At 46.6% G+C, this 24,903-nt stretch overlaps 3 protein-coding genes across 4 annotated transcripts in view; 2 read left to right on the top strand and 1 right to left on the bottom strand.

Moving 5' to 3' along the window:
* Nucleotides 1–24,903, bottom strand: part of LOC118839020 (zinc finger protein 850-like) — a 902,460-nt gene that overhangs the window by 502,149 nt on the left and 375,408 nt on the right. The gene's annotated exons all lie outside the window — the stretch shown is intronic.
* Nucleotides 674–2,987, top strand: ETV2 (ETS variant transcription factor 2). Its single transcript, XM_036746460.1, has 6 exons — nucleotides 674–755; nucleotides 889–981; nucleotides 1,507–1,587; nucleotides 1,850–2,215; nucleotides 2,577–2,689; nucleotides 2,829–2,987. The coding sequence occupies exons 1-6, from the start codon at nucleotides 674–676 to the stop codon at nucleotides 2,985–2,987; spliced, it is 894 nt and encodes a 297-aa protein (XP_036602355.1).
* On the top strand, nucleotides 15,142–18,105 carry LOC118839067 (cytochrome c oxidase subunit 6B1). 2 transcript variants are annotated; one of them, XM_036746489.1, is made up of 4 exons: nucleotides 15,142–15,254; nucleotides 16,701–16,814; nucleotides 17,362–17,462; nucleotides 17,910–18,105. In XM_036746489.1, the coding sequence occupies exons 2-4, from the start codon at nucleotides 16,709–16,711 to the stop codon at nucleotides 17,961–17,963; spliced, it is 261 nt and encodes an 86-aa protein (XP_036602384.1). In that variant the 5' UTR covers nucleotides 15,142–15,254; nucleotides 16,701–16,708; the 3' UTR covers nucleotides 17,964–18,105. The 2 variants fall into 2 exon arrangements, with proteins under 2 accessions (XP_036602384.1, XP_036602383.1); XM_036746488.1 differs by having other exon boundaries at nucleotides 15,143–15,254; nucleotides 16,696–16,814.

Here is a 24,903-nt window from a genome sequence, read left to right as displayed (position 1 = left end):
AAGGGCTAGTTTTTGAGATGATCAGTCCAATGCTTGGGATCAGTGTCCGGCCCAACCCCGCCCCCTGCTACAATTGCAACCTGACCCCTTCCCCATTCCAAGAGTCTCTGACGTGTCGGAAAATATCCCCCCTCCCCAGACTCCGGAGGGGGGGGTCCTGAGTATGAAATGGGGCTGAGGACCCCGGGGTGAGGAACAGGGAACACCAGAGAGGTGAGAGCAGTTCTGGGGCTTGGGACTTCTGGAGGGAGCGGGGTCTGGAGTCTCTGATGCCTGGGTCCGTGAGGGAGGGTCGGAGAGCCTGAAGCCCCTGACGGATTGGAAGAGTGACTAGGCTTTGGGGCACCAGATTTCTGAGCCCCGGAGAAGCAAAGCATTTCCAGGACCCATTGGGTCCTCGAGGATGCTGCTAAGAGTTCTTCCAGCCTCCTGGGGGTTGAGGAGCCAGATTCCTGGGGAGGGTGAAGAATTAAAAAACAAAACAAAACACTGAGGTCTCTCAGACGAGGTGGGACAGAGTGAGTGCCTCAGACTCTGGACCACTCTAAGTCTCTGAACCCGGGCTGTCCGACTATCTGAGGGCTGCACCTGAGTGCCTGCGTCCTTCGAGTACCTTCACACGTGTCTCTCCTCTCCTAGCATCCTACTGCTGCCGTGAACCACAAAAATGACCATGGACCTAAGCTGGTTTTGCTGGGATGAGCTGGCTCTACAGGAAGTGCCCCTGGGATCGGGCATGGAGCACCCAAGCCGGGGTAAGACGCTATGGGGTAGGGGGAGAGAAGAGCACTACCAGGGAAACGGGACCTTAACCCTAATCTTAAATTCGTGCTCCGGAGCTCTCTTCGGCGATACACTGACTCTAGTTCCTTGCCTCCCCATCTCCAGTCTCAGGCGAACCAGATTTTTACAATTCAAAGGCTTCCGCGTTATCAGAGCCCAGAGACTTGGACCCTAGGACCACTGGGATTGGATGGAAAGGTAAGGAGAGATCGGAAGCCTAGGTCCATTTGGGGTCAAGAGCTGGAAGTAGGGGGACTTGTGGGTCCCTAAGAGAGCAGATACTGGAGGCCTGGACACCTAGGTCCCGAATCAATGTGTTTATTAACTATCTACTACGATCCTGCCCATTCTATAGGGAGGATACACGAGCTTATTGTATAAGTATTAAAAAGGTAAAAGCAACACACGGTAATTTTCAGAAACAGGCATTTACAGTTGGTGGGATCAAAAAAAGACCTCTTGGAGAATGTAATGTCAGAACTAGAAAGAAGATCCTTATGGGCAAAGGGGAGAAGGGAGTGCACGGGGGAGGGTGGAGTCTAATGGTCGGCAAAGGCTCGGAGACTGGAGATGGAATTACGATCAGCTTCAGGGGAGCGCGGGTGGGGGGGAACAGGGAGGATATGCTGGAGCCCCGGCTTTCAGAAGATGGGGGCGGAGTACACTCCTGGGTTCCTGACCGGAGAGAGCAATGATTATTTTCTCCTTACTCCCCAGATTCAGCATCAATTTCACACCTTCCCGGGCTCCCAGCGAACGAATGCGGCTCTGATTTCCTGTCGCCTGAATTTCCGTGGGGGACTGGTAAGCACTGGAGGAGATTAGGGAGCCAGGGTTTCTGGGAAAGTCTCCGACTGGGATGAGAGCCACCTCCAATGTCTTCCAAGTGAATTCAGGACCTGTATCAGGGATTCGAATTCCTGGGTCTCCGAGGAGACTCGAAAGCCTGGGTCCCCGAAGTATGGGAGGAGAGAGTGGAGAGCATCTGGGTTCTTGCAGCTGGGGTGGGAGAAAAAGGGGCTGGGTCCTCTGTCCCCTCTTGACCGAGACAGGTCTCTCCTCCTAGACTCCTCCTTGAACCTCCAGTGGTCTGGCGACTGGACCGACTCTGCGTGGCTCAACCCAGTCTCCCAGCCCTACGGCCCTACCCCCTTCACCTACCCTGAAAGCGCGGGGATCGCGGATCTTACCACTAACCAGGCCAGCTTCGCCTCGTGGGCCACCCCCTCTGTCCCAAGCGGTCCTACCCACTGGGATTGCCCCACCGGCCCTTATTGGGAGGGCGGGAACGCTGCTGCCATGGAATATCCCACCTCCTGGGAGCTAAACCAGCCTTCAGAATGTACCGCTCCCTCAAGTGGGTGCCCCGTCACATCAAACTCAACACCACGCTCGGACCGCGCCTCCCGAGGCCCCAGGACTGGACACCGTGGTAAATGAACGCCTAAGTCCCTACTGAAGTGGGAGGATTGGGGGTGGGGGGATCAGCTCTGGGCAAATAGAACACTCTAGTTCTTGAGTTAAGAGTATTGGGGGTAGCTATAGGTAAATAGGACGCTGGAGTCCCTGAGTAAGAGGGCTAGAGCTGGGGCTGGGGTGCCTGCGTCCCCGATGAAGTGGGAGGTAGAAGACTGGGGGGCACGTCTGCGGAGAGGACGCTCTACTTGTATGAATGGGGCACCCACACTCTGCATCCCTATGGGCGGGGTGGGGGGAGAGATGAGGGTGCCTCGAGGAAAAGAGACGCGACGGGACTGTACCCCTAGGTTCTCACCCACCGACCCTCTCCTCAGGTCCCATTCAGCTGTGGCAATTCCTGCTGGAACTGCTCCGAGACCGAGCGGGCGAAGGCTGCATCCGTTGGACTGGGAATAACCGCGAGTTCCAGCTATGCGACCCGAAGGAGGTACCGTGCCCAGTTGTGCCCGCATCCTCCCCCTCTCCGCATCTGCCTTTTCCCTCCCCTCCTCCTCCCCACCTCCTCTGGGCTTCAGGTGTCCCCCCGGCCCGGTGCTCAACGCCTCGTCTGCTCTTCCTCTGCACAGGTGGCCCGTCTGTGGGGGGAACGTAAAAAGAAGCCAGGAATGAACTACGAGAAACTGAGTCGCGGGCTGCGTTACTATTACCGCCGGGACATCGTGCACAAGAGCGGTGGCCGAAAGTACACTTATAGATTTGGGGGTCGTGTTCCCGACCTGCCCTGACCCGACCGGGGAGAACCACGTGCGGGGGCGGGTATTGGGGGCACACGCGGGAGGAATAAAGCCTCGGACTCCTCCATGCACCTCTACGAGTCTCTCTGTCTCAAGGGAAGCGGCCCGGACTCCAAGGCTTTCCTGATCTCTGGCCTTCCCTCCAGCCTCCGCTCTTCCGACTCCAGCCTTTGGGGCCCTCGCCTCCCTCTGCCAGCCCTTGGCTTCCACCACCACCCCCAGGGGAAACGGTGGGAGGGTTGACTGAGAAATCAGAGACCTCCCCTCCAGGGCCGGCCCACTGGTGTGTCTGCTCCTCCCGGTGGCTACTGGCCTGCCTCACGAGATCTCCATGGGCCTTATCGTCCAGCTCTGAGTACCAGGCATTCTCCAAAGTCGAGAGCTGAAATTAGCAGTGAGCAAGAGGGCAGAGAAGTGAGGCCTTGAGCTGCCCAAACCGACCCCAGCTTATTCTCCCCACCCAGTATGTGAGCTCCTTGAGGGCAGGAAGTGTTGCAGTTTTTGCACAGTGCACTTGGCACATAGCAGGACTTTAATAATGCTTGTTGATGGATTGATTCTAAGGATCCCTCCAAACCTCTCAGCCTCGGCTTCCCTCTATGTAAATGACAATAATATTTGCTCTATCTCCTTTCTGGATCAACTGACTGGCATCTTATTAAGCCGTCACTCTGTGCGTGATAATCTAGTGAAACAACCACATGGGGCTCTAGCTCCTGTTCTCGAGGAGCTTTCAGTAAGGGAGAAGACTTAGGAGTGCAAGGGGACTGGCCAATGAGCCAAAGTACAGAATATGGGAGAGGGACCATCCTAGCCAGGGCTCGGATCAAGAAAGGCTTCATAAGAAGGGTGGGCTTGAGATGTGTCTTCAAGGAAAGCGGGAATTACAAGAGGCAGAAAGGAAGGAGTACATTCCAGGCATGGGAAGAGTGGGAGAGAGAGAGAGAGAGAGAGAGAGAATAAAGGGAGAAAGATAAAGATGGAGGGGGGAAGAGAGAAGAGAGAGATGGAGAGAGAACAGGGATGGACAAAGAGAGGGAAGAGTGAGGAAAGAGAGGTGAAGAGAGAAGGGAAAGAGATGGAGAGAGGGGAGAGAGAAGAGGGGGGAGACAAGAGAGAGAGGAGAGAGTGAAAGTGGAGAAGGGATAAAGAGAGATGGGAGCAGATGGGGAGGGGAGAGAGGAGAAAGGGGGAGGAAAGAGAGAAGAGAGAGATGGAGAGAGAGAAGAGAGATGGACAAAGAGATGGAGAGAGAAGGGAAAGATGGAGAGAGGGGAGAGAGAAGAGGGGGGAGAGACAAAAGAGAGAGGAGAGAGTGAAAGAGGAGAAAGGGGTAAAGAGAGAAGAGAGAGATGGAGAGAGATAGGAGGAGGGGAGAGAAGACAAAGAGGGGGAGAAAAGAGATGGAGAGAGACAGAGATGGACAAAGAGAGGGAGGAGAGAGGAAAGAGAGATGGAGAGATAAGGGAAAGAGATGGAGAGAGTGAAGAGAGAAGAAAGGGGGAGAGACAAAGAGAGGAGAGAGTGAAAGGGGGTAAAGAGAAGAGAGAGATAGGGAGAGATGGGAGAGGGGGAAGAGGAGGAGGGGATGAGAGAGAGGAGAAAGGGAAAGAGAGGGGGAGGGGAGGAGAGGGGAAAGAGAGAAAGAAGAGAGAGAAAAAAGGGAAGAAAGAAGAGAGGTAGAGAGACAGAGAATAGAGGAGAGAGAGAAAGATGGAGAGGGGGGAAAGAGAAGAGACGAGAGACAGAGAGATGGACAAAGAGAGGAGAGAAAGAGAGGAAAGAAAGGTGGAGAGAGATAGAGAAAGGAGTGAGAGAAAAGAGAGGGGGAGAGGGGGGAAAGAGGAGAGAGAGATGGGGAGAGAGATGGAGAGAGAAGAGAGTCAAAGTGGAGAGAGGGGAGAGAGAGGGAGACAAAGAGACACAAAGATACAAAGAGAGATCTAAAAGAGAAGCGTTTGGGGGTTTGAGGGCTATGTGGTGCAGTGGATAGAGTACCACCACTACAGTCAGGAGGACCTGTGTTCAAATCCAGAGTCAGGTGTGACCCTAAGCAAGTCACCTAACCCTGATCGCCCCCCCAAAAAAGGAGTTTCTATTTGATCCTTGGAGATAAGGAGAGTCACTAGAATTTGTTGGGTAGGGCAGATCAGCATTTTAGGAAAACCATTGGTAGCTATGAGGAGGAAGAACTGGAATGGGGAAAAGGCTTAAGACAGAAAAACTGAAGACTATTTTAGTGGTTTAGTGGAACAGGTGCAAGGCAACAAGAAGGGGCATATCTGGAGGAACAGGGAGAGAACAATACCAGCCAGCATTTGGATTCATTTTAAGGTCTGCAAAGCACTTTACAAATATATTCCACTTTATCCTCCCAAAAACCCTGGGAGGTGTGTGCTATTATTATCCCTGTTTTGCAGATGAGGAAACAGAGGTTGTATCAAAGGCAGAATTTGTCCTTAGGCTTTCCTGACTCCAAGTGCAGCACTATCCTGCTGCTTCCGATGGAAAGGAGATTTGGCAAATGTGAGGTGGGAGTGAGGAATCCAGGATAATGACGAGGTTTTGAACCTGGGCTGGTAGTAGTGCCATCGACAGAACCAAGGAAGCTTGGAAGAAAGGGTTTGGGGGGAAGCTAAGAGTTAGCTCTCTTTTGGATATGTTGAATTTGAGGTGCCTACAGGATATCTATTTTCAAATACCCAATAGGCAGTTGGTGATAAGAAGCTGGAGCACAAGAAAAAAACTAAGCCTGGATAGATCTGGGAGTCATCTGCATGAAAATGATTATTGAATCCATGTGAACTGATGAGGTCACCAAAAGTGAGAGCAGAGAGAAAAAAAGGAAGAGGCCAAGGACAGAGCCTTGGAGAACGCTAAGGGTGGACATGATGTAGATGATAAAACAGCAAAGGAGACTGAGGAGGAATAGCCAGAGAGCAGGCAGCTGGTAGGAGAACCAAGAGAGAGACTTGTCTGAGAACCCACAGGGGAAAGAGTATTCAGGAAAGTGGAGCCAACAGTGTCAAAGGTAGTAGGAGAGACTGAGAAGGCTGAGAATTAAGAAGAGGCCATGGAACTTGCTAAGGAAGAGATTTTGGCTGACTTTGAAAAGAATGAGTTCACATGCCCAAAGGGCTCTAAAACTGCGCATGCCCTTTGACCCAGCAATAGCACCACTAAGTCTGTATCCCAAAGAAATCATAAAAAAGTGGAAAGGACCCACACAGACAAAAATATTTACAGCAGCTCTTTTTGTGGTGGTAAAGAATTGGAAATTGAGGGGATGCCCATCAATTGGGGAATGGCTGAACAAGCTGCGGTATATGAATGTAATGGAATACTTACTGTGCTATAAGAAGTGGAAAGACTTATATGGACTGATGCTGAGTGAAGTGAACAGAACCAGGAAAACATTGTACATGGTAACAGCAACTCTATGAGATGACCAACTATGATTTGCTTTGCTCTTCTCAGCAATACAATGATCTAAGACAATGCCAAAATGTTATTCACATCCAGACAAAGAACTACGCAGTCTGAATGCAGAGCGAAGCATATGATTTTCTCTTTTTTTGTTTTTTTTCTTTCTTGTTTTCCCTTTTTGTTCTGATTCTTCTTTCACGACATGACTAATGTGGAAATATGTTTAATATGATTGTACATGTACAGTTCATATCAGACTGCATGCTGTCTTGGGAAGGGAGGTAGGAAGGGAGGGAGAAAAAAATTTGGAACTCAAAATCTTATAAAAGTGAATGTTGAAAATTTAAATAAATAAATAAATTTGCTTTTTCAAGAAAAGAGAGAGAGAGAGCAAGTTCAGCTGAGTGATGAGATCAGAATACAGATTCCCGGGGATTAATAGAATGCTTTTTTCCAAGGAGGAGATATGTGGAATAATAGTTAACTAGATAATGGGCTTGTGTGGGTTTTTTTTTGAGGATGGTGAAGGATTGGGCATGTTTGTAGTCAGTAGGGAAAAGACAGATTGGAGGAGATTTGTTGATTAGATAAAGGAGATGACACTGAGAGCAAAAAGCTGAAAAATGAGATGCAGGATGTATGTGGAAAGGCTGGCCTTGGTAAAAAGGGTGAACTCTTCAATGGAGACTGGAGTAAATAAGTGAGGAAAAAATGAGAAATGAATCTAGGGACCTATGAGATGGGGAAGGAAGGGGCCAAGGAGAATGGGAGAAGACAAAATTCTCAATAAATAGCTTCAATTTTTTCAGTAAAGTACTAAGGGAAGGTTTTAGTTAAAAGTCTTGGGGGAAGGATCAAATAAGATGATGTATTTGTCATACTGTATATGACTATAATATAATGTAAGATGATGTATATGTCACACTGCATATGACTATAATATAATGTAATATAAGATAATGCGTATGTCACACTGGGCTCCTAGGTGGTGCCATAGTGCATAGAGTACAGGGTCTCAAGTCAGAAAGACTCATCTTTCTGAGTTCAAATCTGGCCTCAGACACTTACTAGCTGTGTCACTCTGGGCAACTCACTTAACCCCGTTTGCCTTGGTTTCCCCATTTGTAAAATAAGCTGGAGAAGGAAATAGCAAAACCATTCCAGTATCTCTGCCAAGAAAACCCCAAATGGGGTCGCAAAGAGTCGGACATGACTGAAATGACTGGACAACAATAAATAGGTTACATTTAAGACTCTTGTTCTCAGGTCCAATACTGATTGCTTTTTGCCAACTATAGGGCATTGTGTCACTGTATTAATAATACAGCAAGGTGCAGTGGTATCTGAATTACTCACTAGGTCTAGCTCTATTTGAATGGCCCAAAGACCTTGTCTCTTTCTCCCTGGGCATGCATGAGATAGCCTTGCTAAGAGATTGTAGAATCCCTTCTGGCCAACAGATGGAGTTCAGTCTGTAAAAGCCCAGGCTGTTTCTGGCATCCAGCCCTACCCCCTCCTTCCATGGTGGGGATTTCCAATTAACTTCCTCTGCTCATGAGAGTAATAACAGCCTATAGGGACCTTTGACTTTATCACTTGGAGCTCCCTACGTGAATAAAATCAAAGGTTCAGACCAAAACAAATATGTCCCAACATCACAGGTAGTTAATTATCCTATGGTACCATTTAATATTTAGGTCAACCATGCATGGAATAAGATCAGAAGGATAAAGACGCAAAGGATACAATGAGACCAGAAGGCTAAAAAACGTTCTTCAGCAATACCTCCTCTATGGCTAGGAATCTAAACTACATGTGCACGATATTGTCTGTCCATTTCAAAAAGGACCAGTGGCATCATGAGTGATGTATTGACTCATGCGTGAATTGGCTTTAAGTGAGGCAGAGATGCACAAAGTCATCTCTCTTCCAGAGTTATCAAAGTTCAGTGACAGGACAAAAGTCAGGATGACTGGCCATGCCCCCCACCCCCACCCCGGGACGCAGTGAATGACCTTGGCCTCTTCAATGTCTGACCAAGCTCTAAGCACTCCACAGAACCTGCTTCAGCCATCTTCATGCCCTTTAGAATAAATTGTTCTCCTCTGCCTGTTCCACCAGGGGAAGTCTTCACATGCTTCTGGTAGACACCCCTCTAACTCACCTATAGGTTTGAAGTCCATGCATTACCCTCAACCTGGTTTAACCTATCTACCAAGATGGTTTTACTGGGGTGTGGCTGCTACATATACTGCAGCTTCTTGGAGCCACAGGTGAGAGTTGAGTGTCAGGTGGACACCAAAGACTGATGAGCAGCACTAAAAAAGGCTCAAAAAGCCATCACACCAGAGGTGCTAGCCCTCCTGGAACACCTACACACCTTATGCCGGATACACACATAGCGAGGCTTGATTCATGCCCTCTATAGATAAATAAGAATTATTACTGTTGTAGTTCAGTCGTTTCAATTGTGTCTGACTCTTCATGACCCCACTTGGGGTTTACTCAGCATAGATACTGGAGCGGTTTGCCAGTTCCTTCTCATTTGACAGATGACAAAACTGAGGCAAGCAGGGTTACATGATTTACCCATGATCATGCAGCTAGTAAGTGTCTGAGGTTGGATTTGAATTCAGGTCTTCCTGACTCCAGGTCCAATGCTTTACCCACTGTGGCACCTAGCTACCCCTAAATAAGAATAAAATAGAGAGGAAAAAAAGGCCTAGCCAACAGGAATATACAGAAAAAAGATATGTATAAAAATAGAAGACACATGGGGCCCCTGGAGAGACAATTCATCAAAGTCATTTATTGTCAGTTGTCGAGTTGGTTGACTTCCCAGATTGGCAGGTTGAGCTTGTGAGACATTCCCCTCAGCAGACCCTAAGAAAAAGACATTATCTATGATATCCCCAAGGTCAATTCAGAAGAGAGGAGACAACTGAATCCATCAGTTACCCCTTTATCTGTCTAATACTTCAGCCACAGAGATTCCTTGTGGACAGACGATTCCCTCAGAACACATTAACTCTACTAGCCAGCCTGGGCCCCGAATAGGGTCAGATTTATGTGGGTAAGACTATAGTTCTGATGAGGATTCTGGTCAGCCCACACCCTCACCAAGTACAGGTGTAGGGGCAGATGGATCAGTAGGTCACAGAAAGGTCAGGACCAGGGATGGGGAATCTGTAGCCTCAAGGCCATGTGTGGCCCGCTAGGTCCTCAAGTGCGGCCCTTTGACTGATTTGTTCTGTGAAAGTTCCCCAGCCCTGGTCAGGACTCTCTGCCCCGTGACCAGACTAGCTTTCATTGTTGTAGGGGAAAGTAGGAACAGTCAGGTGATAATGCTTTGGGAATTGTTTTCTCTTGTACTTTGTGCCTTGTATATCATTACCTATATTCATGGATGCATGTGTATATTCAAGTATATTTCTATTTTTTTATTTTTTGTTTTTTTGTTTCTGGCAGGGCAATTGGGGTTAAGTGACTTGCCCAAAGTCACACAGCTAGTACATGTGTCAAGTGTCTGAGGTCAGATTTGAACTCAGGTCCTCCTGTCCAGGGCCGGTACTCTACTCACTGCGCCAACTAGCTTCCCCCAAGTATATTTCTTTTTGTTGTTGTCCTTTAGTCATTTTTCAGCCATGTCCAACTCTTTGTGACCCCATTAGAGTTTCTTGGTAGAGATAATGGAACGGTTTTCCCTTTCCTTCTCCAGCTCATTGTACAAGTGAGGAAGCTGATGCCAGTAGGGGTAAGTGACTTGCACAGGGTCACATAGCTAGTGTCTGAGGTCAGACTGGAACTCAAGAAGATGAGTCTTCCTGACTCCAGGCCCAGCACTCTATGCACTATGGCGCCACCGGGTGGAACCCTAATATATTTCTATTATCAGATTTTCATTTATTTTGTAGGTCCATTTGTCAACCTTTCTAGGTTTGCTATTGGACCTCTCATACCATTTAGTAGGCCTATTATTATTTCTAGGCTTATTTGCTTTCAATTTATGGACACACATGCACCACTCTAAAATGTGCATTGATAATGGTATTTAGGGGGTATTGTAGATAGAGCCCCAGGGCTGGAGTCAGAAAGATATGAGTTCAATTCCAACTTCAAACACTTCCTCGCTGTATGACCCTGGGTAAGCCATTTGATATATCTGCCTCAGTTTCTTCAACTGTTAAATGGGGATTCTAATAGCACCTACCTCACAGGGTTGTTGTGAGGATCAAACGATATAACATTTGTAAAAAGTGCTTAGCATGGTGCCTTTCACACAGTAGGTGCTATAGAAATGCTTATTCTTTTCCCTTACCTTCCTTCCTGATACATTCTGCAGGTAATTTAGATTTCCACTTTAGTCATGGAAGCAGTCTTTCCGGCATCACTCTGCATTGTGCTATGTCCATTGGCATTGGTCTTTATTGTTACGTATGGCATTCAGAGGTGACTTTCTGGGATGCTAGTTAATAATCTTTACTCTGGCATTTTGGGTTATATGATATAAAATAACATGATGTACCAGGCCTGTCGCAGCTAATTTTCTGAGGGACTGCAAAATTCCAGACTCCAGGGAAGAATGTAACAATGTCTGGCAAGGGGTTGGCTGATCACAAAAAAAAAAACCCTAGGATTTGAACTTCTTTCCTGTTTGAAAAGAGATGAAATTAACAGAAGATCAGCCCATTCGCATTCAGGCTATTTTGGAACTCTTGAGAATGAGGAGAGGAGAAGAGAGAAGTACTGATCAGTTTATGGTAGCAGCTGTGGTCTACCATGTCTGCAGTTTTTTTCTTTGGGGCCATGAGAGACAACCTCTATCTAAATGGATGAGCTGGGAGGTATGTGACTGTGTGCTTTTTATTCCATCACTCAGCCAGATAAAATGAAAAGGCCCTCCCCTGTTCCTGCCTTATTTCCACTTAATTGTGCATGATATTTTTGTATTCTATTAAAGAATACATTTGCCTGATGACATAATTTCTCATAAAAACCCTGTGGTTGCCCCTGTCATTAACGTAACCCAGTATCCTCTCTTCTGCAGCAGGTTGTTGTGTTCGTTCTTCATTCTCAAAGAGGACCATGACATCAGGGAAATGATGACATGACTTCCAGTTGACTTGGATTTGAATGAGGAAGGAATGTGCAAGGTCACCAGCCTCACTTTCTCCTCCAGAGCCATCTGGGTCCAGTGGCCTAATATTCACCAGGACGACTGGAGATGGCCCAGGATGCAATGGGAGAACCTGACCCTTTCAGGCTAAGGTCTTTTCAGGTTCTCACTTTGAGTGAGGTAATGCCCATTCAGTGAATAGGCCTTTTTAAGAAGTTAATCAAGGGATGGCCCTTTTAATAAAAACTAAAAAAAAATCAAACTGGGAGCAGAACACCCTCAGAGTTCCTGGCCAAAAGAGAGGTAGCTGGGCCGGGCTCTGACGAGCCTTTAAATAGCAAACAGAGACATCTATAATTGCTCCTAGATATTATGGAAGCCACCAGAAGAATTTACTGAGTGAAAGTGATCTGGAAAGGACTGAACTTTAGACCCCTAGAGGTCCATCAACTTCAGCTTGGATTTTTTTTCAAATCCTACTAAGTTAGTTAAATTAATCCAGTTAAGTTCCTTATTAGGTCCCAAGAGTGGAGGTGGCACATATGGGTAATTTTGTTTACTTGGCCCCATAGAAGAAACTTCTTTCTGCAGGCCATATTCCAATGTGGTTCGGGGAAAATAGTGGAGGGGAGGGGTACAGATAGTACTAAACAGAAAAAAAATTAAAGGGAAAAATAGACAATAAAACTGTCATACTTGGAGATAACAATATATCACTTTCATACTTAGATAAATTAAAAGGATAAACAAGAAAGAAATTAAGGACATGCAAATAATTTGAGAAACATCAGCAGTAACAGAGCTATTGATTACCAAACTGGAAAAAAAGGAAAGGCAATTAAGTTGGGACATTTTTACTGTTTTAGAATGCTAAATTAATTGTCTTTGATTGAGCCTTACTAGGTACAAAGCCCCAAGCCCAAACCCCTATCTACTAGGTGCTAAGCCGATGTGGGCTTGACGCCCTTGGGGCCCTACGGAGAGTTGCGAAGACCAGAGCCAATAATATTTGCCTAAGTTCTGGTCTCTCAGATGACGTTTGATGACGTCCAAAGACTGTATAAAAAGAGACAACAGAGCTATTTGCTTGGGGCTCTCACTCTTGAAGGAACATTGATGTGGAGACTCTGGGCAGCTGTAGTTAAGATCCCTCCAGCTTGTGAACCCAGATGTTGATGCCTTCTTGGTAACTATGAATTGTACTTGGTCTGTTTATAATGTATCTTTGTAATTTGTATTTGCTCTGAAGTTCAGGGGGCTGGCTTTTTCCACCGAACGAAGTAAATGATATTTGTATGTTGGATTGAAGTAAGATTGTTAACCCCTTAATGTTGCTTTCCTTAGTAAAGTAGATCAAAAGAATCTGTGCTGGCAGCATTCTTGTTGTTGGGCTTGTGTTGGTCTTTCACCCTCACAACAGCTGCTAGCCAAGTTGTTGCAACAAACTATCAGCTAACATGTGTACCGGTTGTTTAATCCTTTCCCTGGAATCTGACTCTCCATGATCTAATTTGGGGTTTTCTTGGCAAAGATACTAGAAATTAGTAAGGAAAATCAAAAGGAAGAGTTTGTGACCAAATGAGAGATAGAGGGTCACAGAAAGAAAAATGGATAATTTTGATTACATTAAATGAAAAGTTTTTGCAGAAACAAAACCAAATGCAACCAAGATTAGAAAGAAAGCAATAAACTGCAGGGAGAGGGGATTTTTCTCTGATACGCACCTCATTTCTCAAATATATAGGTAACTGTTTCAACAATCCGGCTAGCAGCTTCTCTGGGGGTGTAAGATCCACCCACAGCCAGCACCTGGAAGGCTGCCAACAGCACAGGTTCTTTTGATCTGCCTTAATAAGGAAAGCAAGGTGAAGGGGTTGACAAGTTTACTTTAATCCAGCATACAGACAGCCTTCACTTAGTTCAGGGGAAAAATCCAGCACCCTGAACTTCAAAGCAACATACAAACAAATTACAAATATCAACAGACAGACCCAATACAATTCATAGTTACCAACATCTAGGTTCAGCCCGGGAGCTCGGAACAAAGGCTGGCCCAGAGTCAGGCTCGCCACCACTGCTGCAGGTAGAGCTCCAAAGAACAGACAGCCAACCTCTGGTTTTTATATCTTTTTCAGTGTCAGGGTGAGTCACACATGCGACTCACCCATGTGACCTAGAATCGTCACAAAGAAGAGACTTAAACCCATGTGGTCTAAAAGCCTCTGCTCTCCCAGACATGTAAACTAGGCCCTCCCTGGAGTTAGCCCCACCTTGGGCCCCACCTTAGTTGCCAATCCATACCCACTAAGGTTTTACACCTAATAGGGGTTTGGGCCTGGGGCTTAGCACCTAGTAAGACTCAATCAAAGACACTGAATTAATCAAAGGAAACAAAGGCCAAACTCTTCAAGGGCACTTGTTGAACTAAGTGCTAAGGAGCCCATTTTGATTACCAACACAGTAACTAAGTCAAATTTATAAAAATAAGAGCCATTCCCCAGTTGATAAATGGTCAAGAGTTTGAACAGGCAGTTTTCAAAAGAAGAAATCAAAACTATTGATACATGAAAAAAATGCTCTAAATCACTATTGATTAGAGAAATGCAAATTAAAACAACTCAGAAGCACAATCTCAGACCTATCAGATTGGCTAACATGGCAGAAAAGGAAAATGACAAATGTCAGAAGAGATATGGAAAAATAGAGGTACTAATGCACTGTTGGTGGAGTTGTGAACTGGATCCAGTCATTCTGGAGAGCCATTTGGAACCATGCACAAAGGGCTATAAAACTGTGCAAACCCTTTGACCCAGCAATACCACTATTAGGTCTATATCCCAAAAAGATTTTTTTACAAAAAGGACCTATTTATACAAAAATATTTTTGGCATCTCTTTTTGTGGTGGCAAAGAGTTGGAAATTGAGGGGATGCCCATGAATTGGGGAATGGTTGAACATGCTGTGGCAAACAATTGTAATTGAATATTACCATGCCAAGCAGGATGATTTCGGAAAAACCTGGGAACTTACATGAACTGATGCAAAATGAAGTGAGCAGAACCTGGAAAACATTGTGCACAGTAAGAGCAACATTGTAGCAATGATCAACTGCGAAAGACTTAGCTGCTCTGCTTAAGGCAATGATCCATAACAATTCCAAATGACTTAATGAGAAACGCTATCCACCTCCAAAGAGATAACTGATAATCAGTGTAGATTGGAGTACGCTTTTTTCACTTTCTTTATTTTTCTTGCTATTTATTTATTTGTTTGTTTATTTGGGACTAATTTTTTTTCAATGACTATTAAAAATAAATAATAGATTTATTTCTGAAACAAAACAAAACAAAACTCAGGCTCTTGGACGAGGGCGGGAGGAGAAGGAGCGAACGGAGCGGGGCTGAAACGGGCTCCCAGCGCTCTTGATGCGGATTGGCTCGTCGGGACATGACGGACGGGTCCTCTGGCCCAATGTGGGCGCGGAGCGCTCTTCCTCTCCGCGCCCCGCCCCCCCCCCCCCCCGCCACCTCGTTCCGTGGCCGCTCTAGTCTCGCCGGAAGTCTTCGTCTCGTCTCCTCCCTGCCCGCCCTGCGTCCCGGGCCTGCGCTTCCGCTTCCGGCCCCGGACCCTTAGTGCTGAGGGTCACATTGAGTCTGAAGCGTCTGCGGGAGGAGCAACGGAGACAGGGAAAGTGACCGCGGCGGAAGCGACCTCAGGTGACCCCCCCCCCCCATACACACCTCTGGATGTGCCGGAGCCCCCGACCCCCAGATACCCCACCTTCCACACTTGTCTGGAGGCTGCGTGACCGCCCGTGTGGCGCAGCCTTCGCACCCCCAGAAATACCCCGTGCCCCACCTTCCACACTCGCCTCAGTGCCGTGTACCCCCAGAGATAACCCGCGCCCCCTTCTACACTCGCCTCAGTGCCGTGTACCCCCAGCGTTACCCCGCGCCCCACCCTCTACACTAGCCTCAGTGTCACGTACCCCCAGAGATACCCCGCGCCCCCTTCTTAATTCGCCTCAGTGCCGTGTACCCCCAGAGACACCCCGCGCCCCACCCTCTACACTAGCCTCAGTGTCACGTACCCCCAAATGTCCCCTGCGCCCCACTTTCTACATTCGCATGAATGTTGCCTACTGTATACTGCAGCCATATTCTGTACTCCATATTCTGCCCTTCCCTGCCTATTGCATATCTTCATATATACCCTGTACCCCATCTTCTGCATTGGCCTGTATACTGCGCAGCCCCTTCCTTATATCACAGCCCCTGCCACCCTGTATATACCTCATACCCAGCCTTTTACACTTGCCTGTGTGCTGTGCACCCCTAAATATGACAGGCACCACACTGGTACACACCAATAGGCTGCATATTCCCCATACAGCTATTTCTATGTTTGCTACACATCCCCCATACGTACCCCACACCCAGCATTCTATAGTCCCCTGAATACCGCACTCTCCCTTATATGTATGTATGTCTGTGTATATGCATATATACATACACATATATACATGCATGTATGTATACACGCACCACACCACCTTCTACACTTGCCTGTATCCTGTATGTGCCTATCTATATCAGACACCCCGCCTTTTACACTCACTTGTATGCTGCCCTTCCCCTCCTCACAGACCCCTCCCATATATGCCTCAGCACTTCTAGCCTGTATTTCTGCTCATTTACCCCTGGTTATACCGTGCATCCCACTCTCTACACCTGCCTATATACAGCGCACCCCCTCATGCATACCACTGCATACCCCACTCTCTGCACTCTTCTATACACCATGTACCCCACCTTCACACATGAGGACCCTGCCCTCTGCCCCCGCTCCCAGATTTCCTCATCCCCAGTGCCCCCTCCCCCAATCCACTCTCCTTCAGCCCCTCCCACATTGGTTGTGCCTGGGTATATTGCACAGCAGCCCAGCCATCCACACCCTGGTATATTCCACCCGTAGCCCTGCCTCACCACCCCAGACCCTACCCCCCTCCTCATTCCGCAGTGCACAGAGTGGGCCTTGGCCCAGGATTCTCGTCCTCTCTCTCCTGCCTCTTGGCCCATCAGGATAGACCCTGGTGGGGTCGGGGAGAGGAGATCTCTTGGGCTCCCGGGACCATGAGTGACTCTCTGCTCTCTCCAGTCCAGGAGCCACCATGTCTGAAGACATCAATACCAAGATCCGAAACTACCGCACTGCACCCTTTGACAGCCGCTTTCCCAACCAGAACCAGACCCGCAACTGCTGGCAGAACTACCTGGGTGCGCAGGGGTGGGAGTGGGGGGGGGGTCTTCCTCCTAAGCCCCGCCCAACACATGCCCCCAGCTCTCCCAGCATGACTTCTGAACTTGGGGGTTTCTTTCTTTTTTTCTCCCCAACTACACAACAAATTCAATACAAATGCAAACAATACATTGCAAACTGCATTTTAGTATAATTTGTTTCCTTCATAATCCGATGTATTTTATTTCTATGCATCTAAAATGTTATTTTGAGAAGGGGTCCCCGAGATTCACCAGACTACCAAAGGGATGCATGATACAAAAAAGACTAAGAATCCTTCCTTCCCATCCCCTAAGCTTTAACTTCTCCAGTTCCATTCAATGTCAGCTCATGAAGGGAAGAAACTGTCTTTGTGTCCCTAATACAGTGCCTGGCACAGAGTAGACAATACATGCTTGTTGAATTGATTCCCAGGTGTCTGGTCTCCTCTTGGGATCTCAGACCCTGAGATCAGCTTCTTCCTCCCAGGCTTCTTCCATCCCCTCAACAGGCCAGCTACTAAGCCCCTCTTCCTTTACCTCATAGATTTTCACCGTTGCGAGAAGGCCATGAACGAGAGAGGTGGTGATGTGTCTGTCTGCCAGTGGTACAAACGTGTCTACAAGTCTCTCTGTCCCGTGTCCTGGGTACGTGGCCCTGGGAGGTTTTGTTTTGGGTTTTGTGAGGGGGAAGGGGCACCATACTGGGTCTGTCTTTCCATTTATGGCTGCCTTTCCAGGCATAAATACTCTTAACCAGGGATGCCAGGATGTCCCTCCAGCCTTTCGACCCTGAAACTTGCCTGCTTTTGGCACCCCTGCTTGGAGTTAGCTCCCCACAGTTCAGAACCTGATTGTGTCCTAGAGCCAGGAGGCCTGGGTGCTAGCCTTGACCTTCTGTGTGACCCTGAGAAAATCTCTGCCCTTCCCTCCCCTGGAGCTTTCCCTTTTCTGTAAGACAGAAGGAATAACCTTTGGGGTGGGAGTGCTGAGATACATAACTGTGAGTCACATGTAATTATTAGGATCAGGCCTGGGGATGAGGGAGAAACTCTGCCTGAGTGAAGCAGGTTGCCATTCTTCCGTTTTCTGTAGGTGAGTGCTTGGGATGATCGCCGAGCAGAAGATACGTTCCCTGGGAAGATCTGAGCTGCTTCCTCTTCCTCCCTCATCCCCACCCCATGCCTGGGGCTGGATCCCTTCTTCCTTCAGAGCGGAGAAATGTGATCTGTGACTACTCCTGCTCTGGGGGACCTGAATCATGGTAAAATAAACTGTTGGAATCGAACAAGTGTTGAGTGTCTGTGAGTGTCCACAGCAGGCTAGTGTAGGAAGGAGGAGAGAAACATTACTCACCTTCCCCAGCCTGGCCCCACCCCCACCTCCTTATTCCCTGGAGTTGCTGCCTTTGCCTCTGGGTAATGTTTCGTGGGCCCCATCCTGGATGGGTACAGACAGGATCTCAGAGCATTTCTTGCCTGCGCTAAGCTGACAGTGGGCAGAATTTTCTTCACTCTGGAGGTTAAGTGGGGTTTTGGAGGGTTTGGGGGAGGTGTTCACCACTAAGAACTACATGTCTCCACTGTAGGGGGACTCTGTGCTTTGCTGTGGGAAGAAGATGAGACAGGCTCTTGGGGTCCAGGTCCCCTCCAATCAATCCCTCACCCAGCCTTTATTGAGTGTCTGCAAAGGAAAACTTGTGCCTTTCACACATTGGTGGGTTTATTTTAATTGTGGGTGGAAATCTACAACTTACTGTATAAAATGGTGAAGTTGGATACGTGTTCAGCTTCCTATACCAGCTTTTCCTGCCTTTGTACGAAGGGTACAGGTTACCCATGCCGAGGAGTGCTGTAATGGAAGCTTAGGAAGCAGGTAGCACTTTTTGTGCAGGAGCAATGTTTGTTTGGAGTTGAGTTCCTGACTAAAGTCAGTAGCATTTTAACTAAAGATGTTAGAAAAACAGATAAAATGGTTCATTTGGTGAGTAGTTAAATCAGCAAAATGGTGTAAACGAGCCTCAGTTACATGGTAGGGGACCTCCGTACTGTCTCAGGTTTGTGAACTCCCATGTGAGCATCCCTTTCAGTGACGCAGATAGCAGCTATTAGCAGGATATTTGCTGAGCCGGTCTCTCACCCGAGAATGCTCAAAGCCACACAAAGCAGGCCTAGACGTGGGAGTGCCAGTCACCAAGTAGTTTAGTCAGTTTCGGAGTGGGGAATGTTCTCTTAGGTTTTGTACTTAAACCACAAGTGGGGAAGGAGGGGGAAAGCTGGATTACAAACAATTGTTTAGTGGTTTCCCATGAGAAACCCACGTGTCCCACAATACAAAATTCTGGAGTCCAGTCTTTGGGGTCGTGACCCCCCCAAGGGTACAGAACCAGAGTTCTCTGATGGGAGCGGGTTCTACAATCTTGGATTTGCTTTACTTAAGGTCCAGTAATTGTGAGCACTGTCAGTTTTGATTAATCCGTGTAAGCTGCGTTGTGACCTATGACTCTCAAGCCAGGGAGGCAGCTCTTGAGAAAACTGAATTATTAGTATATTCATCACACGTATCATGTCAATTAATATGAAAATTATAATTCCCTTCTTATTCTCTCCTTTTGGCCAAGATGGTCGGAACAACCCTTGAAGGCCGATGAGGAACATTCATCTGAAACACGATTTTGAAAAATTTCTTAATTACAGAAATTTTCTATAAAAGGAAAAAAAAAAAGAGGGACATAGTTATATATAACAAGGGAAAAAAATTCCATTAATTCTGTTTGATTCTAGGCATGAATTACATCTGACAGCCAATCATGTAGTTACAAAGTGTTAAGACGAGGCACAGGATTAACCAGGTAGGAATTTTCCTTTTTCCAGAAAGGAAATAACACAATGGGGAATAAAGTCAGGAGGCTCTTAGATAAGTCACCCTCACAAGCTTTTCCAGGCACAGACATCCATCTTAGCAGACTTCAGACCGCCACACATGCCATTTTCTATTATTTGCTTTGTGGCAATTCAGACAACTATCCCTGAAATCAAAGCTTAAAACAAATTACAGTCCCAGGAATTTTTACCTTAAATAGCAAAATTTTCATTAATCACAACTTAAATTACAAAAAAAGAGATAATTACAACACAAAAGTGAAAGAAAAAACTGCTACTTCCATGATTGAAGATACAGTTGCCAGGAGAAAAAAAGGCTTAGTTTGTCGAGGGAGTAACTGCAAACCTAAGCCCATGTCCGGTTTCTTGGGTTGGTCCACATCAGGTCATTTTTTCGTCCTGGTGGTCTATGGGAACAGCTGTCCACCTCAGATGGCGGCTGCTTCCGGATGCCTTTTAATCTTTAGGGTCAGGTCACCTGTGGGCTCTGAAATCCAAGTGGGTGGTACTGCCCTTTTGAGATGTGACAGGTGGTTCCAGGACTCCATTCCCCAGAGTTTGGCTTCAGTGGGGGGCTGAGCAGGACTTTAAAGGGGCCTTTCCACCGTGGCTACCAGGAGTGTTTTTGGCTTGGATCGGGGGCTGAGTTTCAAAGTAATGGTACTGTGAGACGAGTTGGTAAGTCTCTGATAACTTCTGAGCCAACCCGATGCAGTATTGTAGGAGGCAGCCTTTGGCTGCTATGCTTCCCGCCCACGGGTACATGCCAATTGGGCGTCCTGTTACTGTCTCATAGGAACTGAGCTTATGAGGAGCCCTAACCCTTAGAGCATTATATAAATGACAGTTCTTCCTATGCTTGATGCAGTTAGCTCAGTATTAGCTCAGTATCACCAACAGAAGCCCCTGGAGGACCTCACCATTTCTAGGGAATCCACCTGTGATCTGGGCTGTACCCTGAATCTCCGTGACTGAGGAGCAAATAACCGTTGTGTGGCAAGCACACATCTCCCTGCTTTATGCCTCGATTGGTGTTAATAATCCAGGGGTCATTGAACACCCTTCCTACAATTCTTGTGTGACTTTTAAATCTTAATTTCAGGATCAGTTTCAACTTCCCCAAGAATGGTAAAACAATCGTTAATTGTTTGCTTCCAGCTAACAAGCCAGAGTCTTTCCATCCAAGTTGCATTAATTGTGCCATCTATAAATAAATGTAATCCAGCCAAAGGGTCTCCATTTAAGTATACAAATTAGGATTTCGAAGAGCTTTTATGAAGCAGGATTTGAGGGCCTGGGACTCTCAGAACTGCCTTCCCTGGATGAGTTTCCAAGGCCTCTGCTCAAGTCCTAGTATCCAATGCCTCATGGTACTGGAGGGATAACCCTGGGACCTTGAAGGCAATGAGGGTGAATACAAGTTCTGGAACATTCTGTCAAACCAAAACCTAGTGTTAGACTGTGTGGCTAATGTCCAGTTTTGAGTTAAGGGCAAACAGGTCCAATGCCAGAAGGCAACCAAAGACCAACCTAGGTTAATTTGGACAGGCTCATCACCAGATGGACCATGGGGATTTTTTTTTTTTTTGGCTACAACTTCTGTGATCAGTCTGTGTAGACCTAACTAATTAGAGTTAGGCAGGTTTGCCCTTGATTCTGCCTTCTTCGGTATCTTACCTGGGGAGGTTGATTCTTGGATTTTCTTGTCTCTAATCATCAGTCTCTTCCTATCTTCTGGCTCCTTCCTTAATGTTGATCAAAGTTCTTAAGTCTTTCCAGCCTGTCTGTTTTTACAGCGTTGCTGTTGAGGGATAAATGGCTCTCTTGATGCTGTTAATTTCATTCTGCATCAGTTCATACAAGTCTTAGGGCTCTCTGAAACCTCTTCCTTTCTTACAGCACACTTGTATGATGTGACTTGTTCGGTCATTCCCCAATTGAAAGACACTGCCGTGGTTTCCAGTTCTTTGCTACCATAAACAGCTGCTATAAATATTTTTATACACAAAGGACCTTTTTCTCTTTCATCTCTTTGGGAGCCAAGTAGGGGTATCAAAGGACATTCACAGTTTAATAATAACAACTCATAAATATATATAATATATGTATATGTAATATATATATTTAATATATATGTGTGTATGTATATATATATATATATCACTATGTGCCAAACACTGTGCTGAACATTTTAAATTATCTTCTTTGATCATCAAGCATTTATTAAACATTGCATGTCCAAATAGTTGCCAAATCTTGTCATTTCTACCACTACATTTTTTTTTAGGAATTGAAATTGACTTTTAAAATTTTTGAAAAAATTTTTATTTTCGGTTCTGAATTCTCTCCCACCCTTCCTCCACCCATTGAGAAGGCAAGAAATACGCTTCCCGTTATAAATAGGAGGTCCTGTAAAACATTTCCACGTTGGCCATGTTGTACCACTACATTTCTGACGTCTGACTCCTCTCCACTCACACAGCCTCCACCTTAGTTTAGGTCCCCATCATGTTCCTCCTGGCTGGACGATTCCAATGGCCGCCTAACATCTCCCTGACTCGAATCTCTTCCTTCTCCAGTCCAACCTCTACATAGTCGCCAAAGTGATTTTCCGTGCTACTCTCTGGCTCAATAAACATTAGTGGCTCCCTATTGTTCCTAGGATAAACTCAGTTACAGATTTAGATCTGAAAAGGACCTTAGAGGCCCTTAATTTCAACAACCCTCTCATTTGACAGATGAAGAAACTAAGCTCTGTTTATCTTTTAAAACCCTTCACAACCTGACTCCATCCTGTCTTTCCAGGCTCCTTTGACATTACTCTCTTTCCTGCATTCTTCAGTCCAGAGCCTTTTCTCTGTTCCTCACACAGGGACCTTCATCTCCTGCCTCCGTGCTTTTGGCCCCCATCCTGGAATGCACTACCTCTTTACCTCCAAGACTCAGTTGCTCAATCATCCCCTTCTACAGGAAGCCTTTCCTGATCCCCAGTTGCCAGTACTCTCCCTCCCTAAATCCCTTGCATTGTATTTAATCTTTTTTAAATTTATGCTGTGTTTATCTATGTATGTACATATCTTCCTATTAGAACTAATTTCCTTGAGAGTAGAGATTATTTATTTTTGCCTTTGATCCCCAATACCTTGCGCATTAATAAATGTTTGTGGATTGATTCGGATGTGGTGCTAGGTGCTTGGATTCTAAAGATGAAAACCAAACAGCCCCTGCCCTCGAGGCCCTTACATTCTAATGGGGGGAGGGGGTGGAGAACAGACACTATTTTTTTATTTTGTCACTGGAATCCAACATCTAGCAGTGTCCAGCACATAGGAGGTTCTTAACAAATGCTTGTTGGACTGGGAAGCTTCCCAGAAGTCTGGATGAAAGGTATCAACTTTACTAGCATGAGATTATCCCTCTTTTGCCACTAGATGGTGCGAGCCAATCGTGAAATGTTACCGCTACACTCAAGATAAGCCTATGATTGGAAAGGACTGAGCAGAGGCCCTAGTTGGGATTTTAGGGGCTAGGAATGTGGAGCCACAGAATGCTGGGCTCTCATAGATCTCTCTGCTTCTGTAGTAGTTCTATCATCATCGATCACTTACATGCACTCCTCTCCCCAGCCATCTTCTTCCCTTCCTTCCCTCCCTCTTCTCAGCCACTCTTGGCGTATAGTTTTAAAAGCCACAGTCAAACAATAGCTGTTTGGATTCTATACACATATCTACACCAAACTGACCCACACCCTCCTTCCTAGGGGATTTATCCAGTTCGAACCGTGTTATCATCGAGGCTATTTGAGCCCTACCCTTGGGGGCAGCCTAAACCCAGAGGGGAGGACCTCCCAAGGCTAAGCCCAACCCCAACCAATGGGTCAAGGGAAACGGCTCTGACACTTGGCTTTGTGACCCTGGGCAAGTCACCAGCTCTCTTGGCTTTAATGTTCTAATATGTAACATAAGAAGACAGGGCTAAATGATGATGATAACTGGTGTCTGTAAAGCATTTTAAGAACATTTTCTTATCTGGGACCCACGGCAAACATGAAGTAAGTAACATGTCTGTTTTATAGGTAGGAAAACTGAGGCTCTGAGTGATTTGGCCTCGGCCACATAGCCAATCAAATCAGAAATATGATTTCAATTCAGGCCTTTGAACTGCAGAACACCCTATCTACTACTGCTACGCCATGTTGTTAGGTCATTTCAGTCGTATCTGACATTTTGTGACCCCATTTGGGGTTTTCTTGGCAGAGACACTGGAGCATTTTGCCACTTCCTTCTCCAACTCATTTTGCAGATGAAGAAACTGAGGCAGACAGGGTGAAGTGACTTGCTCAGGGTCACATTGTTGGTTGTGTTTGTCCTTTGTTCTCAAAGAGGACTGTGACATCAGGGAAATGATGACTTTGATTTGAGTGAGGGAGGACTGTGCAAGGTCACGAGCCTCACTTTCTCCTCCAGAGCCATCTGGGTCCAGTGGCCTGACATTCACCAGGATGACTGGAGATGACCCAGGATGCAATGGGAGACCCTGGCCCTTTCAGGCTAAAGTCTTTTCAGGTTCTCACTTTGAGTGAGGTAATGCCCATTCAGTGAATAAGCCTCTTAAAGAAGTTAATCTGGCAATGGCCCCTTTAATGAAACTCAAAAAAAAAAAAATCAACTGGGAGGGGAAGACCCTCAGCGTTCCTGGCCAAAAGAGAAACAGTTACTATTTGTTATTTACATAGCTAGTAAGTGTCTGAGGCTGGATTTGAACTCACAAAGATGAACTCCTGGCCCACTGCTCTGTGCACTTTGGTGCCACCTAGCTGCCATACAGCCTCTCAATCTGTAAGGGGCCATCCATCCATCCATCTCTGATAGTCTATGACCTTCCCAGGACCCCAAAGCACACTCTACCTCCTCCCAACCCTGCTTCCAATAGACTTAATGGAAACTATGTTTCTGAGCACCCCTGGGCATGCCCTCAGGAACACATCTGTGTTTGAATAAACCTCTTCCTCTTTCTGCTCCCCTTCATCTGGGGAATTGCAAAGCATTTTTATGTCTCCATGGATTTCTGCCTCCCCCAATCCCTGCCCCTCTTCGTTTGTGTGTCCAGCAGGTTGCTCATTGATTTAATAGAGTACGTGCAAAATCTATCTGGGCCTCACTTTTGACTTCCCATCATCCTACAATCACAAGGCTATGGGGATGGGA

The sequence above is a fragment of the Trichosurus vulpecula genome, chromosome 2, assembly GCF_011100635.1.
Source record: "Trichosurus vulpecula isolate mTriVul1 chromosome 2, mTriVul1.pri, whole genome shotgun sequence".
Classification (NCBI taxonomy): Eukaryota; Metazoa; Chordata; class Mammalia; order Diprotodontia; family Phalangeridae; genus Trichosurus; species Trichosurus vulpecula.
This window is presented reverse-complemented; position numbering and strand designations above follow the sequence as displayed.